Here is a 19,241-nt window from a genome sequence, read left to right on the forward strand (position 1 = left end):
TGGTATTCTCGGCAATATATGATGTATGTCCGTATATGATCAAATCTGGAACACAGAGTTCATGCTGGCCAATATTCTCCTCCTAGTAATGTCACTAAATAACACAGGTCAACAATTTTTTTTTTTTTTTCTCTTGGTGCGTTGGGTTTTTGACCTGTTCCTAGGGTTATTTGGGACGCTTATTCAGAAAACTGAAGCATACATCAGCTCACACTGGCTTCCAGTCCAGGAAAGAATACTATTTAAATTCTACTGCATATTATTTAAAACTATGGCCAACCTACCTGAACAACCGCCTCATCCAAAATATCTCAACCAGACACAGAAAACCCCCCCCCCCATTCTCACATCCACCAATCAAAGAAGTTAAATGGAAAAAACTATATGATGGCCTCCTAGCCACCCAAGCAGCAAAACTTGATAACCAAATCTCCAAACTACTGATAACAACCCCAGACTACAAGATATTCAGAAAAGAAATAAAAAAACATACTCTTCAAGAAAGCCCTGAAAAAGTCTTAACGCCACTAACACTTTCCTTCCCCCCTCTTCTCTCTAGACTACCTAATCTACTCTTTACCTTCTCTAGAAATGACCCAAGATCTTCCTTTGTAACCGTAAACCTATATCTCTCTTTTGTAATTCGCCTTGAACCGCAAGGTAGAGGCGGAATAGAAATCTCTAATGTAATGTAACTTATTTCTCCCACCCAACTTCATTATCAAGAATAATCCTTAATACAAGGATAGGCGAACATTGGCGACTCTTGCCTGAACCAGAGTTCAGGCCTGGGAAGGGGGGGGGGAGAGAGTCTCCTTCCCCAGTCTTGGATGGGTGGAGGGGGTGACCCTCAGAGCCCTTATTTCAGGCAAAAGTCACAGACGTGGCCCTCAGTAGATAGCACCCTACCCATTCCATATGGAGTTCAAACTCTTTTTACCGACTCAGAAACGCATTCATTCTGTAACTCCTCAGCATCTCTCTTCTCTTCCTACACCCTTCCCAGAACTCCATTTATCACGTAAGTTGCTCTTATCTGTTCCCTTCTCCTCCACCACCAAATCCCAGACTCCGTTCCTTCCATCTTACTGCTTTACACGCCTGGAGCGGACTTCTGGCTTCCGAATCTCATGCTCCTCCTCCAACCTATTTGACTCTGCTAAAAGCCCATATTTTGAGGCTGCTTTTAACGCTCATGTTGTTTTAACCATTCCCATAACAAATGCAACTCCCTAACTTCTTATTTGATTTGAATATATTGTAAGCTCTGCTGAGCAGGAACTGTCTTTTATGTATTTGTGTACAGTGCTATGTACATCTAGTAAACGTGAATAGTAGTAGACAATATCCTCCCCTTCCACCCCACATGGGTACAGAAAAAATATTTTTTACTACTGAGTTTAGGGTTTAATTCTTCCCCTCCCCCCTTTAAAAACTCTCTAGTAATGCATTGCCTCTTCAGGCTAAGCAGAATATTATTAGCCTAGGCCAGGGCATTCTGCAGATACAAAGACATCTAAACAGCAGTTATCTTTGTGACTCTCTGCAGCGCTGCGTGCGTCTGGTAGCGCTATAGCAATAATTAATAGTTGTAGTATCTCATGTGAGGGGCAGGAGACATTTCTTTGCTGGCTTTTGTTTAAGTAAAGAACAGGGGAAGGACATCACTGTGTCCCATATCTGCCTTGACCTCTCGTATTAGGAAAGACTAAAGAGGCTAGGGCTCTTCAGCTTGGAAAAGAGAGAACTGAGGGGAGATATGAGTGAAGTCTACAAAATCCTGAGTGGTGTAGAAGGGGTACAAGTGGATCGATTTTTCACTCCGTCAAAAATGACAAAGACCAGGGGACACCCGGTGAAGTTACAGGGAAATATTTTTTTTTCACTCAGAGAATAGCTAAGCTCTGGAACGCGTTGCCGGAGGTTGAGGTAAGAGCAGATAGCGTAGCTGGTTTTAAGAAAGGTTTGGACAAGTTCCTGGAGGAAAAGTCCATAGTCTGTTATTGAGAAAGACAAGGGGGAAGCCACTGCTTGCCCTGGATCGGTAGCATGGAATATTGCTACTCCTTGGGTTTTGGCCAGAAACTAGTGACCTGGATAGGCCACCGTGAGAACAGGCTACTGGGCTTGATGGACCATTGGTCTGACCCAGTAGGGCTATTCTTATGTTCTTACGTGAGCCAAGTATAGAGCAATCAAGCCATTGTAACATCACTGATGAGGTTGGCTCTAAGGCACTGTGGAATGAGGCATTATGACATCACAATCTGAGATTCTGGAATGTTGCTCTCAATGGGGTTCTGGAATCTTGCTATTCTTAAAGATGCAGGAATGTTGCTACTTCTTGGGTTTTGGCCAGGTACTAGGGACCTGGATTGGTCACTATGAGGATGGACTACTGGGCTTGATGGATCATTAGTCAGTAAGGCTATTCTTATGTTCTTAATGTTCTCTTTTATGACACACGACACTGGACTTTTGCTGAAGACACTGGCAGAATACACAGCAACATCAAGCCATTAATTTGCAATATCTAAAAAAAATTAAGAATGGGTCAGATAAAATGATAATTAAACAAATTATGACATCATTGTTAAAGAGTATTCAAATGACTGGCACCACAACAGAGACTAAATAGATCCAAACAGGGTGGAGAAAAAAAACCCCCTCAAACTAGCATAACAGCATCATACACACAGTATTTAAAGCTGTCATTAATCGTATCATAGGCATAAAATAACTCCACTTATTAACCTTATATATAGTCTCTTAAGTGCAAACAACCCACTATGTGCACATAGATGGTATTTATCTGCCAACGGGATCCACAATATGCAGCTTTATCCCATTGCAAAGTTCAATAATGGTTCCGTTGATGCCAATTTTCCCGGCTGTTTCAGGGGTTTAAATCATTATACGTTTGTGCACCTGTCATAATTTGTTGCATTTTATATTGTTTCCTCTTTTTTTAGCGTGTCAGATACAATGATCCCATGGGCTGGATTTAGCCTGCTTTAATGCAGTCCACAAAGAGCTGATTTGCTGATCCTTTAGGGCAGGGGTGTCAAAGTCCCTCCTCGAGGGCCGCAATTCAGTCGGGTTTTCAGGATTTCCCCAATGAATATGCATGAGATCTATTTAAATGCACTGCTTTCATTGTATGCTAATAGATCTCATGCATATTCATCGGGGAAATCCTGAAAACCCGACTGGATTGCGGCCCTCGAGGAGGGAATTTGACACCCCTGCTTTAGGATCTCTTATCCGTCCCGCATACTTACTTGTTAATCTGAGCTAAGAACATTCCCTTCAATGCATAGAACTCAGCTGTCATTTCTTTAGTGAAATACTTCAAGTTTGTGGATTCGATCACTTCCAGGCCCTGTTAGGAAACACAGAATGAAAAAATAGTTTTTAACAATATTAAGCCAGGAACACTTCAGTAATGCCTTTTTTGTGGGATTAAAATGTTTTTGGAAAGCTTTCGATGGCCAATTTCCTTTACTGCCTTATGAGGGAATACCACGGCATTTGTTGCATGATATGACAGTACGGAAAAGGAGAAATTGAAGAAGTGATGTGCTGGACATAGGAATTTTATTAAAGGCAAACAAATGTTATTTCCCCCAAAATGGCTCTTGTAGGTAAAACACCAGGACCCGACGTGGCCCGTGTTTCGAAGAACACTCCTTCCTCGGGGTGAAATATATTGAAATGTTTGTTGATAAAGGACATTGTTGTGTATGCATACGAAAATCAGGTGCTTAAGATGGTGAACAAAAGAGCCAAAAGGAGAACCAATGGTGCGGAGGAAAAAAACGTGTACAAAAGTGTAACAAACATATTGTGGCCGATCATAAATAGAAATGACATAGGGCTCCTTTTACTAAGGCGTGCTAAGCGTTTTAGCGCACGCTAACCACACGCTAAACGCTAACGCGTGCATGTTAGTCTATGGACGCGTTAGCGCGCGCTAAAATGTATAGTGCTCCTTAGTAAAACAGGGGGATGGTGTTAAGAACATAAGAACATAAGAACATAAGAAGTTGCCTCCGCTGAGGCAGACCCTAGGTCCATCCTGCTCAGCGGTCCGCTCCCGCGGTGGCCCATCAGGCCCATTGCCTGAGCAATGGTCTATACCTATCTATACCCCTCAATCCCTTTTTCTTCTAGGAATCTATCCAAACCTTCTTTGAAACCATTTAATGTTTTCTTGTCTACAACAGCCTCTGGAAGCGCGTTCCACGTATCCACCACCCTCTGAGTGAAAAAGAACTTCCTAGCGTTTGTTCTAAACCTGTCCCCTTTCAATTTCTCCGAGTGCCCCCTTGTACTTGTGGCGCCCCTTAATTTGAAAAATCTGTCCCTGTCTACTTTTTCTATGCCCTTCAGGATCTTGAAGGTTTCTATCATGTCTCCTCTAAGTCTTCGCTTCTCCAGGGAGAAAAGTCCCAACTGCTTCAATCTTTCGGTATATGGAAGTTTTTCCATTCCCTTTATCAGTCTAGTTGCTCTTCTTTGTACTCCCTCAAGTACCGCCATGTCTTTCTTGAGGTACGGCGACCAGTACTGGACGCAGTACTCCAGGTGCGGCCGCACCATTGCACGATATAGCGGCATGATGACTTCTTTCGTCCTGGTTGTAATACCCTTCTTAATGATACCCAACATTCTGTTTGCTTTCCTTGAGGCCGTGGCGCATTGTGCTGATGCCTTCAGTGTTTCATCTACCATCACTCCCAGGTCTCTCTCCAGGTTGCTGACCCCTAGTGATGTTCCCCCCATTTTGTATGTGAACATCGGGTTCTTTTTCCCCACGTGCATGACCTTGCATTTCCCCACGTTGAAGCTCATCTGCCATTTTTCGGCCCACTTTTCCAGCTGTGTTAGATCCTTTTGAAGATCCTCGCAGTCTTCCCTGGTTTGAGCCCTGCTGCATAGTTTGGTGTCATCTGCAAATTTAATGACCTCACACTTGATTCCCGCCTCTAGGTCGTTTATGTAGATATTGAACAGGAGCGGTCCCAGCACCGACCCCTGCGGAACTCCGCTCGTGACCCCTTTCCAGTCTGAGTAGTGGCCCTTTACGCCAACCCTCTGCTTCCTGTTTGCCAGCCAGACCTTGATCCATCGGTGGACCTCCCCTTGTACCCCGTGGTTCCATATCTTTTTAAGCAGTCTCTCGTGTGGCACCTTGTCGAAGGCTTTTTGGAAGTCAAGGTAAATGATGTCTATAGCTTCCCCTTTATCCACCTGACTGCTCACCCCCTCAAAGAAGTACAATAAGTTAGTGAGGCATGACCTACCCTTGCAGAAGCCGTGTTGACTCGGTTTTAGCTGCCCATTTTTTTCGATGTGCTCACAGATGCTGTCTTTGATCAGTGCCTCCATCATCTTTCCCGGGACTGAGGTCAGGCTTACCGGCCTGTAGTTTCCCGGGTCTCCTCTTGCGCCCTTCTTGAAGATGGGCGTGACATTTGCTATTTTCCAATCCTCCGGGATCTCACCGGTTTTTAAGGATAGGTTGCATATCTGTCGAAATGGCTCCGCTATTTCGTTTTTTAGCTCCTTGAGTACCCTTGGGTGAATGCCGTCCGGACCTGGCGATTTGTCGTTCTTTAGTCTGTCAATCTGCTTAAGTACATCCTCTTGGCTTATTTCTAAATCGACCAGCTTATCATCTTGGTCTCTTATTACGATCTCCTCGGGTTCCGGAATGTTGGTTATATTTTCCATTGTGAAGACTGACGTGAAGAACTCATTTAACCTGTCAGCTATCTCTTTCTCTTCTTTTACTACTCCCTTTCTGTCACCATCGTCCAATGGTCCCACTTCTTCTCTCGTCGGTTGCTTCCCCTTGACGTATCTGAAGAACGACTTGAAGTTTGTTGCTTCCTCTGCAAGTCTCTCTTCGTATTCTCTTTTTGCTTTTCTAACCACTCGGTGACACTCCTTCTGGTGTTGTTTGTGCACTCTTTGGTTCTCCTCTGTTTGGTCTTTTTTCCATTTCCTGAAAAAGAAAGAGCAAATTCACCTCCAATGTATCATGAAAAACTCATGTGGGTCATGTGGTGTGATTATACTAATGGGACATGGGCATAATGTGAGAATTTGCGTGCATATAAAGAATATCTTTGGAAATGTAGTGCTCTCTATGCAGTGTGCTTTTCCAGTTCAAAAGTTTTATTGGAATTTGGGGGTCAGAAATTACAAATGCGGTCAGAAATTACAAATGCCGTGGAAGTACAAAACACTATAGAGCAATACAACATGGTTAACATATAAATGTACATTCCACTGTGCCAATAGCCCCCGAACCAAACCAATATAAACTAGGCCTTAAGATATAGGCTAAAGGCTAAATGGAGTGTAGAGAGGGGAGGAGGAAAGAAAGAGAAAGGGATAGAAAGAAGATAAAAAGAAAGAAAACAGGGTCTACAGGAGAAATGTACATCATCATGTAGCAGGAGTGGTCAATTAGCTAGATTGCATAAAATGATCTAAGAATTTCCGGTGACGGGATAATCGCATGCCAGACGCCAGCGCGCCAACAATTTGGCGCAAGACAGAAGCGCGCGGGGGAAAAAGTAATTTTTAAAGAGCTCTGACAGGGGGGGGTTTAGGGTGGCAATCCCCCCACTTTACTGGTTAGTGTTCATGCTGCCGTTGCGGGGAGGGGTGTGGGGGGTGAAACCCCCCACATTATAGAGAAAACGGAGCTTTTCCGGAAAAAAATCAGAAAAAGTTCCATTTTCTCTATAATGGAGGTTTCCAACCCCCCGAACCTCCCTCCAACAGCAGCGCGAACACTAACCAATAAATTGGGGGGTTGCCACCCTAACCCCCCCGTCGGAGCTCTTTATAAATTATTTTTTCCCCCGCGCGCTTCTGTCTTGCGCCGAATTGTCGGCGCGCTGGCGTCTTGCGCGCCACTGACTATGAACCGAATTTCCAAGGAGAAGGAGGATGGCAGGAATGTATAGACAGTTTAGAAATACAACGTTTTTCATGAGCATAAGATTCATATTTGTGATACGTGCATAACGAGTTCCACCATAAAGTGTAGTCCAGTAAAGAGGCAGTATGTGCATAAGAGCTGTTACAATCATGGCATCAATCAATTTTGAAGGGCAGTTAGAAGTGGCAAAACAAGGATCTTGGGATCTGATAATAATCACGTCAAAGGTGAGTTCCGAGGTACAGGAGGTGACAGCTATCAAAGCAGTGTGCTTTTCCAATCTTGCTGAAGTTCAATGGAAACAAAGAACCACAGGGAACTCAGATTTCGAAGAGTCATATCTGTACATGAGGCCATGGGCCTACTTTTCAACGTGCACACTTCCTGCCACTGCTCTCTGCATGTTACGCTCTTAAATCTCACTTAATCCTCTGACCCCAGCCAGGCTGTTGCTTTTTGCCTGTGAACTTTTTAACTACCATTTAGGATTTTCTGCAACTGTTTTAGCAACTTAAAAAAAAGACTCCAAATAAACATGCCATAGCAATCTATTTCCTGATTCAGAAGTCTTACAGAAGAGTTGTTATGTCTCTTTTTTGATTCTTACTGTTGTTTTTACTCAAATTTCATGCTATCATTACTCTTACAAGCAAATTAAAATCCTGATTAGTTCCTTCTCAGCAAACTACTTGTTCCTTTTCTTTAATCCACCCAAAATCATGTGTCACTATATAATCCAGTGATCTGTTTCTTTTTAAACAAGCTTTGGAACAATTTACCAATCTATCAACGTGGAGAAACCTCATTAGAAAAATTCAAAAAGCACATTAAAATGCTACCTGTACAAAGACGCATTTGAGTCATAGATAGGATAATTCATCTATCATTAATACCAGGCTCAAATATCAAATTTTAACTAGACCTTATGTATAGGTCTCAACCTCCCCTATCCTCTTTTAGGCTTAGCCATATTTTTTAAAACATTCTTCAGTACCCTCCTGATGTTGTTTTTCCTTAAATGTACTTTTACTTTCCTTAAAGATTGTAGTTCACCCCTCTTCCCTTTTGTATTGCTAATTACCTGTGTACATATATTGTATGTTTATATGTACAAATTGTTTTATTTTGTCTCCCAATTTTAAAATGTCATATGCATTGAAGTATTTGATATTGCGTGTACAACAAACTTTTAATAAACTTGAAACTTGAGTGCAACTCAATCCATTCAAAATTCTGCTGCAGGGCAAAAAGTAGAACCGATGCTCTTGATCAACTGTTTCTTGCCAAAATATAAAAAATAATAAATATATAATAAATATAGTAAAAAAAAAAAAAAAGTCTTCAAAAGGGACGAACAATATTGTCAATTTCTGTCGATCATTTTCTTTCTTGTTCGTAAAAATTTGGAATGGCCTTCCTTCTATAGTTAAGAGTTCTCCCTCATTTATACATTTTTCATAAAGCATTGAAGACATCCTTATTTCTTAATGACTTTTCCCCTTCAAATAAATGACTCTATAAGATAAAATGTTTTGGTCTTAAAAGATACAGTTTTTGCTCTAATCTCTTGCATATTTCATTAACATTTTGTTAACCGAGTCAAGCCCTCTTTTAGGGATGAACTGGTATATAAAATCAAAGCTTAGATTAGATTACATAATCCACTTCAACAATGGGACCTACATGGCCGGTGTTTTAGCTGATGGACAGCCTTCCTCAGGGATCCAATGCTTTAGTATCTACACCCTATATTGAACCAATGTATAAACAGCAAAATTAAAAATTTAATTTGGCAACCAAAGTGACATTCTGTCCATCCAAGCAACGCCTGACCTCGAAAGCAAAAAAAACAGGCTTGATTTTCAGCTTTGGAAAAATCAAATGCACAAAAAAAAGTTGCAGCAAAGTCCAAATTGTCACCCAAAAAGTAGCCAAAAGAACCAACAAAGATAAAATTTATTACATGTAGCATCTTTGGTGGCGAGGTGTGAAATCTACTTTCCTCTATGGTTGGTTTTTTTTCTGCTTCTTGTGTGGCATTTCTGAATTGTCATCAGATATAGTTATGTGTTGTGATTGCCATGTTTCCCCCAAAATAAGACAGTGTCTTATATTCATATGGGACCCAAAAAAGGCACTACGTCAGGGGTGTCAAAGTGCCTCTTTGAGGGCCGCAATCCAGTCGGGTTTTCAGGATTTCTCCAATGAATATACATAAGATCTATTTGCATGCACTGCTTTCATTGTATGCTAATAGATCTCATGCATATTCATTGGGGAAATCCTGAAAACCCGACTGGATTGCGGCCCTCAAGGAGGGACTTTGACACCCCTGCACTAGGTCTTATTTTTGGGATATCATCTCTCTCTTTCTTTTTCCTTTTTCTCCCCATATGTGCAGCATCTTTCCTCCCCTCCTTTCCATCCCCCTATGCAGCAGAAGTTTGCCCAGCTGCTATCCATCCCTCCCTCCCATCCCTCGTGCAGAACCCTTGTCCAGCTTCTATCCTTCCCTTCCTTCCTCCCATCCCCCTGTGCAGAAGATTTTGCCCAGTTTCTATCCTTCCCTCCCATCCCTTGTGCAGCAGAACCCTTGAGCACCCTCCACCCCCACCGTGCATCCAAACCCCTGCTGACCCTCCATTCTTCCCTCCCCACCGCCCGCAATTGAGCCCTCCCTTCAAATGAAGCAGCATCAGGCCGGCGGCAGCACTCTAAACAGGCTGTTGGCCTTGTCCGTCGGGGATTTCTCTCTGCCATGAATCCTGGGACTAGGGTTTATTTTTGGGGTAGGGCTTATATTAAGACCTACCCCGAAAATGATGCTAGGCCTTATTTTCGGGGTAGGTCTTATTTTTGGGGAAACATAATAAGCCTGAAAGTCAGCCCGGCCTGTTTCTCTTCAGGGATTCAGCATATCTGCAGTCAAACAGTATGTGAAGCATTACAGAGTTTCACCTACATGTGATGGCACATTTCTTCTGGAAAGGAACATATATGTTGCTTCCCCTACCTGCATGCACTCGTTTTTGCCCATGACGCCAGCCAGCTGAAGGTAGCATTTGACTTGCTGCCGAATCTTCTGAAAACAGTCTACGATAGGCACTGTAGGAATTGTATGAATCCGGCTCAGGATGTCAAGAGCTACGTTCACCAGTCCTTGCTTTCGGCCAATCTTCCCATACTGAATGATGGCTGAAGCAGAGGCATGCACACCCAGCATGGCATTATTAGAACTCGGATCATGTTGGGAACTATTTTCATAGGAGTTCACGATGGCTTGACATAAAAAGATAAAAAAACCAAAACAAAGGTAAAACGTCAAATAATGTCTTATCTTTCTTTTTAATTAATATGAACATAAGCCTTGCTATACTGGCACAGGCCAAAGGTCCATCAAGACCAGTATGCTCTTCCAAGTCACAAGTACCTGGCAGAAACCCAGGTAGTATCAAATTCCATTCTATCGATCCCAGGGCAAGCAGTGGCTTCCCCCCCATGTCTGGCTCAAGATCCCAAAAGAGAAAAACAGATTTTATGCTTATCCTAGAAATAAGCAGTGGATTTTTGCAAGTCCATTTTAATAATGGCTTATGAACTTTTCTCTTAGTAAATTATTCAGACATTTTTTTTTAAACCCTGCTAAGCTAACTGCTTTTACCATGTTCTCGGGCACCAAATTCCAGAATTTAATTACACATTGAATGAAGAAATATTTTCTCCAATTTGTTTTAAATTTACTACTTAGTAGCTTCATTGCATGCCCCTAATCCTTGTATTTTTGGAAAGAGTAAACAGACAATTTACACTACTCATTCTATTCTAGTCAATATAAAATATACAAGCTTATATTATATTAGTGTTATAAAATAAAATTTGTGGGAAGAAAGAATCTCTCCTGATAACTCTAGTTATTTCCACAGTACTATAGGACATGTTCAACTCTGCAGCATTTTTTAAATACCATTCTAATGAAGTCAACAAAAGCATCGATCCCCATATGCAGCATTATTGCACTATATGTGGCTCAAACTCATTAAGAGCGAAACTTAACACCTGATACCCATGCAGCTAAACTTGAGTTCTTGTGCATCCCTAGGGCTTCCTTTTGCCCTGCTAAGCAAAACCACTAGCTGCAGTAAATCACAATTCAAGGAAAGTGAACTTTTCAAAACATTTCATTTGCCAATCTGACAATATACTTTGTTTTAAAAGGTTTTTTTTTGTTTATAAAATAAATCCATTACCCTCACCCTAAATACACACAAACGTTAGAAATGAAATACAGTCAAACCTTGGTTTATGAGCATAATTCGTTCCAGAAGCATGCTTGTAATCCAAAGCACTCGTATATCAAAGAGAATTTCCCCATAGGAAATAATGGAAACTCAGACGATTCGTTCCACAACCCAAAAAATTTAATACAAAATACTATACGTACTTGTATTGCGAGACTTCGCTCGTTTAGAACAGTCACTACACTCTTGCAGCATCAGACAGAGAAGAACCATCGGCTCAGTTGTGATGTGTATATACTGTACTTGTATTGCAAGACATTGCTTGTATATCAAGTTAAAATTTAATAAAATGTTTTGCTTGTCTTGCAAAACACTTGCAACCCAAGTTACTTGCAATCCAAGGTTTTACTGTATATCGTCAGCTTGACAAAGGAACGTTAGAAAACGTCACTTTCCTTGTAATGTGATTTACTGCAGATACCGCATTCTTGCTTAGCAGGGCAGATTTTCTCTCCGGTGCTTCTCTAGGATTGTATCAGTGCTACGTGGAAGGGTGTCAGGTCAAAACCGCGGAAGACAAAGGTGTGCGCCGACAACTGAGCGCAGTGCGGAGGCGCGCGCCGAAGAAAATAACTGTTTTTAGGGGCTCCGACAGGGGGGGTGTGGGGGGGAATCCGCCAACTTTACTTTATACAGATCGCGCCGCGTTGTGGGGGCGTTGTGGGGGGTCTGGGGGGTTGTAACCCCCCACATTTTGCTGAAAACTTCACTTTTTCTCTAAAAACAGGGAAAAAGTTAAGTTTACAGTATAATGAGGGGGGTTACAAACCACCCACAATGCCGCCGCGATCTGTATTAAGTAAAGTGGGGGGGCTCCCCAACAAAACCCCCCGTCGGAGCCCCTAAAAACTGTCATTTTCTTCAGCGCGTGCCTCCGTCTTGCGCTCAGTTGTCGGCGCGCGCCTTTGTCTTCCGCGGTTTTGTCTATGAACCACGTGGAAGCCAAAAGGTCAGGCTACCAAACTAACCTTCAAAATCAAAGTTAAATACATCATTTTATTTCTGAAGGATATCCAGATTTAGCTAAAACACTGTGGACCTGATTCTATAAACGGTGCCACTCCATGTAGCTGTCAATCAACCGCAAAGCACCGTTTTTAGAATAAACACCGAGCGGCGCCTAAGCAGACTTAAGGAGTCGTTAGGCATCCTTGAGGTAAGCGCCCATATATTAGGCCAGGTTTTACCGGGCCTTATCAACACCTAAGTCTACCACGCCTACTTTATAGGTAGGTGTCGGAGGGTGCCTCGACTTACGCATCACTAAGCACTGTATGGATGAGAGCACACAGCCCAAATTATCAATTTAAAAAATTGTTTTTCAATGGGCTTTTAATGGTGTGTTCAATCACCATTCCATTTAACTCATTAAAAAATAATTTGTGTGAGAATTTTAGTTAGGCATCTGTGATTAGGGTGTCTAGCGGAGCCTAACATAGGTACAGTTTATGGAATTTCCTCATGTATGCCCATTCTTTTATGCTTTAACAAAGCAGACTTTGGGTCATTTAAAAATAGAGCTTTACCTTGTTATCTTATTACCTGTCATATGTTCCAATAAAGGATACAAATAAAACAAAAATTCAAATAAAATGCTCAACTGCTATATAGAAACAGATAAAGGCCAAATAGCCCATCTGCATCATCCATTTCCTCCTCTCCCTATAGGCTAAGGTTCTTTACACCTACATTGTGAGGTCATAGAGCTTTATGGTTATAGAAACATGACGGCAGATAAAGGCCAAATGGACCATCCAATCCGCCCATCCACTTTCTCCTCCTCTAAGAGATCCCATGTGCCTGTACCATGCTTTCTTGAATTCAGACACAGTCTCTGTCTCTACCACCTCTACTAGGAGTCTATTCCATGGGTCTACCACCCTTTCTGTAAAAAAACATATTTTTTTTGATTACTCCTGCGCTTATCACCTCTTAACTTCATCCAAAGCCCTCTCATTCTGGAGTGTTCCTTCATTTTAAAAAGATTCACCTCCTGTACATTAATGTCACGGAGATACTTAAGACGTTTTTATCATATCCCCCTTCTCTCTCGCCTTTCTTCCAGAGTATACATATTGGGGTCTCCAAGTCTGTGGGATACATTGGTAGGAGCCAAAATCCTTGATTGGCTCAGGTGCCTAAAGCCCTGCCCAGGGAAGGGGACTTAGTTGCCTGAGCCAATTAGGGCCTTAGGTCCCTCCCAGTACATCCCAGGATGCACCGGGAAAAAAGCCTGCCATTTTTAAGAGGTGGGCCTGCCTGTCAGAGGGCATAGGCCTGTCAGAGGGCGTAGGCACTTTCAGCGAATTTAATATATAGGCATTTTTTGTTACCTTCATTTTTTGCGGTACATTTGATTTACCATGGACCCCTGACAAAAGCGTGTTGTCCGAAACACGGACCGTGTTGGGACTCTTGGTTGGTAAAAAGGTTTTTATATTACTGCATTTTAACTTGGGAATAATACATTTTTGCCTGCATCATGTACATTGTCTGCAGTTTTGTTTGGTTTTCCTGCTTCGGTGTTTTTCCTGCAGATTTGGTTGGATTTCTTTTTGTTGGTACTTGAAATCCCATGAAATATAGCGATAAATAAATCTAGTGAGCATTTCCTTTTTATTTAAATAAATAAGTCAACTAATCTCATATCAGATCACAAGTCTATTATCAAGAAAATTAATACAGTAAAATTCTAAAGAAAACTGTTATGCATAGTTTATGCAAATGAGAAAACTTTCTAGAAAACTTCTGTTTAAAATCTTGCAGCAACCCACTTTTCCTACAGCTAGCTGAACAATTTTGTCACTGTACATAGCGGACCTCAGCTAGTTGCAAATGTGTTCCAAGACTCATTTCTCACAAATTGCTTCAAGATGCAACGTTCAGCAAGGGCTTTGTGTGGTACCTTGGTAATGATGCTGTCGCCACATGAAAATGCTGCTCCAGTGGGATAAGTCATCAGAAACAATCGGAAGCCTGTTCCTCCAAGTTTTCACTACTGTCTTCATGTCATGTAGGCTGTTGTTCCGGCCTAAGTTAGTGGGCTGCAAGCCTGCGTTTATTTGGGCCGCCTCCTGAAGCTCAATGATTTGCTGCGCAGCCTAAAGCAGGTCAAGAAACAAACATCAAACAACTGTTATGTAGGTCAGACGCAATGACTTACAATTATGACTTGCTATATTGGGTTTTTGGGGTTGTTTTTTTTTTTTTTTTTAATTATCCCCCTTTACACTCTGCAACACCTCAAGAAAAAAAGTAATACCGGAAAAATTTCCCAGTTGCTTGTCATCAACTATAGGATCTGCAGCTTAGTTACTAATCTATAATTTTTAAAACTCCAGCATTTATTTATAAATTTTTAATCCCCTACAATACTTCGAGAGTATTACGATCAACTGAACAAACACTTATTAGTTGTTCCGTCGTTAAAAGTTATTGGTACACGACGTCACTCCATTTTTTCAGTTACGGCTCCTCTAGCCTGGAACGCCTTGCCAATTTATTTGAGAGAGGAAAGAATGCTAGATAAATTTAAGAGCAAACTTAAGGGATTCCTTTTTAAAGACGCTTTTAGTGACTAATTGAATTTTTTCTTTTTTACATTTTACATTAAACTTCTCCCCTTTTCCTAATGTTTTTAACCTTAAATGTTTCTTTTATATTGAATTGTATTGCTCCCCATAATTTTACCCTTCTTTGATCATACATGTTAATCAGTCTTGTTGCTTATGTCTAGTCATGTGATTTTATGTTATTTTAACTTGTTTAATATTAAGTTCTTTTAGTTTGTATGTTTACCCGAACTTTGTAACTTATAGATGTACATCGCTTAGAACCTGGAATAGGCGATTTATCAAATCTTATAATAAACTTGGAAACTTGGAAATGATTGTAATTATTTCAAATCCGTAGGGGCAGCCATGAATGGAAATAATATCCTAAATCCTCCTCTCATGAAAAGGCATTTGATTGGCTCATGCACATCTTTGATAGGGACAGTGGGTAGGAAAAACAACCCAAAAAACTCAGTTATGCTATTTTGAATAGTTACTGTGCAAGCATACCTAACTGGCTTCTATCGTTTTGAAGTAAAATATAGCACATGCAAGAAACCCTATTTTAATTTTCAGCTTTCACGCATCAAAAACAGATTTTGGCGTGCCAAGGAACGCGTTAACTGTTTTTGTTTAATTTTGAAATTTTCTTAGCATTTACAATCAGAAATACAAAATAAATACACCATAAACAGATCACGAATGATCGTTTATTAACAATCGATATACCGCCTTTCACAAACAAGCAAGGCGGTTTACAGACTCATCACAAGAAAAGTAAATAATATCCATCTAACATCCCTTTGGTGCAAGTCGATCATATTAATGAAATGTGGAGTGCCGCAGGATTCTGTCCTTGGTCCGGCTCTTTTTAACATCTTTGTGAGTGATATTGTGGAAGGACTGTCTGGTAAAGTTTGTCTTTTTGCAGAGGATACCAAATTCTGTAATAGGGTAGACGCCCTGGAGGTTGTGGATAACATGAGGTGGGTTCTAGCGAAGCTTGAAAAATGGTCTAGTAATTGGCAACTAAGGGCTAGATTCACAAAGCAAACCGATCGTGTACCGATCGGTTTGCGACCCCTTTGCGACCCGATTCGCTTACCTGTGTGCCGATCCGATTCCGATTCGTGCATGCAAATGAGGAGGGAACGGCATTTAATGCTAAAAAGTGCAGGGCCATGCACTTGAGCTAAGGGGCGAAGTACTTCTGTGTACAAAAGAGAAGCAGGATTTGAGGGCGATTGTGAAGGTGACGGTCAAAGCCAGGAGGATACTTGGGAGAGGAATGGACAGTAAGAAAAAGGAGGCAATAGTGCCATTATATAAGTTTCTGGGGAGGCCCTATTTAGAATGCCATGTGCAGTTCTGGAGACCACACCTTCAAAAAGTTATAAATAGGTTGTAGATGGTCTAGAGCAGTGTTTTTCAACCTTTTTACACCTATGGACTGGCAGAAATAAAAGAATTATTCTGTGGACTGGCATCGGTCCGTGGACCGGCGTTGAAGAACACTGGGCTAAGTCGTGAGCCAGACCCCACCTATCTCTACACAATGTCCACCCCAGACCCCGCCCCCATAATAGTACTAATTGCACCTTGCACGTCCCTTGCCTCATCTGGAAGCCTTCCCTTTGACGTTGCAACGTCAGAGAGAAGGCTTCCGGTTCAGGCGCAGAATGCCCGTAGGAGCCACTGCCCATGGCTTTGTGCACTGAATCAGTTAGGAAGAGGGAGCTGGCTCGAAAATAACGCCGTATCGATCGCACCGTTGACCGGCGGCTGAAGAACACTGTTTTGGGCCTGATGCACCTGCTGGCCCTGTGGACCGGCAGGAAATTTCTGTGGACCGGCACTGGTCCATAGACTGGTGGTTGAAGAACACTGGTCTAGAGAGCTGCTACAAAACTGGTTAGAGGTCCTTGTCATAAAGTGTATAGGGACAGACTTAGGGACCTCGATATGAATGCTCTGGAAGAAAGGCAGGAGAAGGGGGGTATGACAGAGATGTGGCAAAGAATGTGGCGTAGTGGTTAAAACTATAGTCTCAGCTCCTTGAGGCTGTGGGTTCAAATCCATGCTGCTCCCTTGTGATCCTGGGCAAGTCACATAATCCCCCCATTGCCCCAGGTACATTAGATAGATTGTGAGTCCACCGGGACAGACAGGGAAAAATGCTCGAGTACCTAAATAAATTCATGTAAACCATTCTGAGCTCCCCTGGGAGAACGGTATAGAAAATGGAATAAATAAATAAATCTCTCTGTGGTGTTAATGTACAGGAGGTGAGCCTTATTCAAATGAAGGAAAACTCCAGCATGAGAGGGCCCAGGATAAACTTAAGAGGTTACAGGCTCAGGAGTAATCTAAGGAAATACTTTTTTACAGAAAGGGTGGTAGATGCTTGGTAGTCTCCCTGTAGAGATGGTGGAAAGAAAAACTGTGTCCAAATTTAAAAAAAAAAAAAAACATGGGACAGGAGCGGGGGATCTCTTAGGGAAAGGAGACAGTGAATGCTGCAGATGGGCAGACTGGATGGGCCATTTGGCCTTTATCTGCCATCCTGTTACTATGTTTCTATAAAGTTCTATGACATCACAATGCAGGTGTAAAGAGCCTTAGCCAATAGGGAGAGAAGGAGATAGTGGATGCTGCACATGGGCCATTTGGCCCTTATCTGCCATCATGTTTCTATGTGTCTTAACTACAAAATTCTATAATTAAATGAAATCACAAGGACTTAAATTATAAATCCACTTTTACTGGTCCACAGGGCATGCTAAGAAATAAAATTATCTAGGAACTTTATCCTTCAGAAATGTTTTTAAATTTTAAGGGTCAGAACTATATTGCTTCCCTTGCCAGGCGGCTAAACATTTACAGGAAAACCTTAAAAAAAAAGTTAACTATTTTAAACCTCAAAAAGGAACAGTCTGTTATTTAAGACAGAGCACCTGCTAAACTTCAATAGTCCAACATCTAAAGCAAAACAGAGGGGCTAATTTATCTCTAATTATGTTGGATTAAGGAATGTGGAACTTCATAAATCCTCAGAAAACGTTCCGTTCAAAAATCCACCTGAAAAACATTAGCCTTTACTACCGAAGCTCTGTTTGGAAGGAACCGATCATATGGTGTACGCTGGAACACCACTTGTTACTCGATAGCCACGGATCTGCATTTCTCGTGGTCCAAAAACATTCCTGAAGTTTCTGTGTCTATAAGGTCGCCATGGTCGACACCGACTAAACAGTACCATTTCTTGTTAGCATGTCTCATCAGGATGCCAGAAAAGTACTTAGTAGCTATTCAAATACTTCTCTCTGTCCCGAGACACAATAAATTTCCTCTGAGGTGCAATTTGGAGGGAAGGCAATATAGAGACCTCAGCCTGATGCAGCTTAACGCAAAGTAACACAACACAATCACCGTATTCACTCTTTCAACCACTACTTCAAAGAACTGCATTCACTGCTCATTAACCAAAAGAAAATAAACGCACAAGGATTGGTTCACATTTGCCAAGTCTAATCTCCTGAATTAAAATAAGGGGGAAAGTAATAATTATTTTTTTACAACAATTATCGCCGTATCAGCTCACACAATACTTTAACCTTCATGCTCTTCCCATTCATCATGTAAATTTAATTTTCTTCCAGGTATTTAATCACATGCTATCTGATATATATAAAAAGTAATTACTGCAGCTGCAAACTCGTGGCTGAATTTGTATCTTTGTCATTCATTGCTTATTCCATTAACCTGACACTGTGGATGCAGGGGGAAACCCCCCCCCCAAAAAAAAATCCTCTACCTTTACTAACTGTTGGGTGTAAGAACCTTTGTTTTCACTTTTCTTTTTAGTGGAAATCTATCAGTTTTTGATAACAAGAACAAAAAAAAGGAAGAAAATCGTAAACAGAAATGGCATTTTCCCAGATTAATATCAACATTCATTTTGTTGGACAGGAGCCAGAACAAATAGGAAGCACTTTGGCAAAAAAAAAAAAAAATAGGTTGTCTTGCAGGAGAAGATTTGGATCCTCAAGCACGGGATTCCAAATATTTCAAGTGAAGGGCTACATAACGTTTCAAAATAATCAATAGGGTTAGATAAACATTTTAATGGCTCTTCCCCATGTCTTACCTTTGCCCCTCTGTTCTCATCACTCTTACTTTCTTTGATCCCGCCCTCTTCCTTTCACATTTCTTCCTTCCTGTTCCTTCTCACCTCTCACCCCATCCCAATACTCTCTTCCACCCTCCAGTTAGGAGGCTGCAAATCTGCAATTCCTTTACCCAAGGCCTCCTTGCTCCTAGTGGCAGGGCCTGTGACACAACCGCCTCTTCTCTCTCCACACCAACCTAGCAACCTCCCTCTCTCTCCATTCTCCTTGCCAAACATCTCCCTTTCTTCTCCAAATCCTCTTC

At 41.6% G+C, this 19,241-nt stretch overlaps 1 protein-coding gene across 6 annotated transcripts in view; it reads right to left on the reverse strand.

Moving 5' to 3' along the window:
* The window catches only part of TRRAP (transformation/transcription domain associated protein), a 359,951-nt gene that overhangs the window by 90,806 nt on the left and 249,904 nt on the right, over nt 1-19,241 (reverse strand). For all 6 annotated transcript variants that reach the window (XM_033914195.1, XM_033914194.1, XM_033914196.1 and 3 more), the window contains 3 exons: nt 14,162-14,357; nt 9,972-10,237; nt 3,282-3,382 (listed from right to left, as the gene is read on the reverse strand). In XM_033914195.1, coding sequence (XP_033770086.1) covers nt 3,282-3,382; nt 9,972-10,237; nt 14,162-14,357 — 563 coding nt within the window. The remainder of the gene's footprint in view (nt 1-3,281; nt 3,383-9,971; nt 10,238-14,161; nt 14,358-19,241) is intronic.

This window comes from Geotrypetes seraphini, chromosome 11 (assembly GCF_902459505.1).
Source record: "Geotrypetes seraphini chromosome 11, aGeoSer1.1, whole genome shotgun sequence".
Classification (NCBI taxonomy): Eukaryota; Metazoa; Chordata; class Amphibia; order Gymnophiona; family Dermophiidae; genus Geotrypetes; species Geotrypetes seraphini.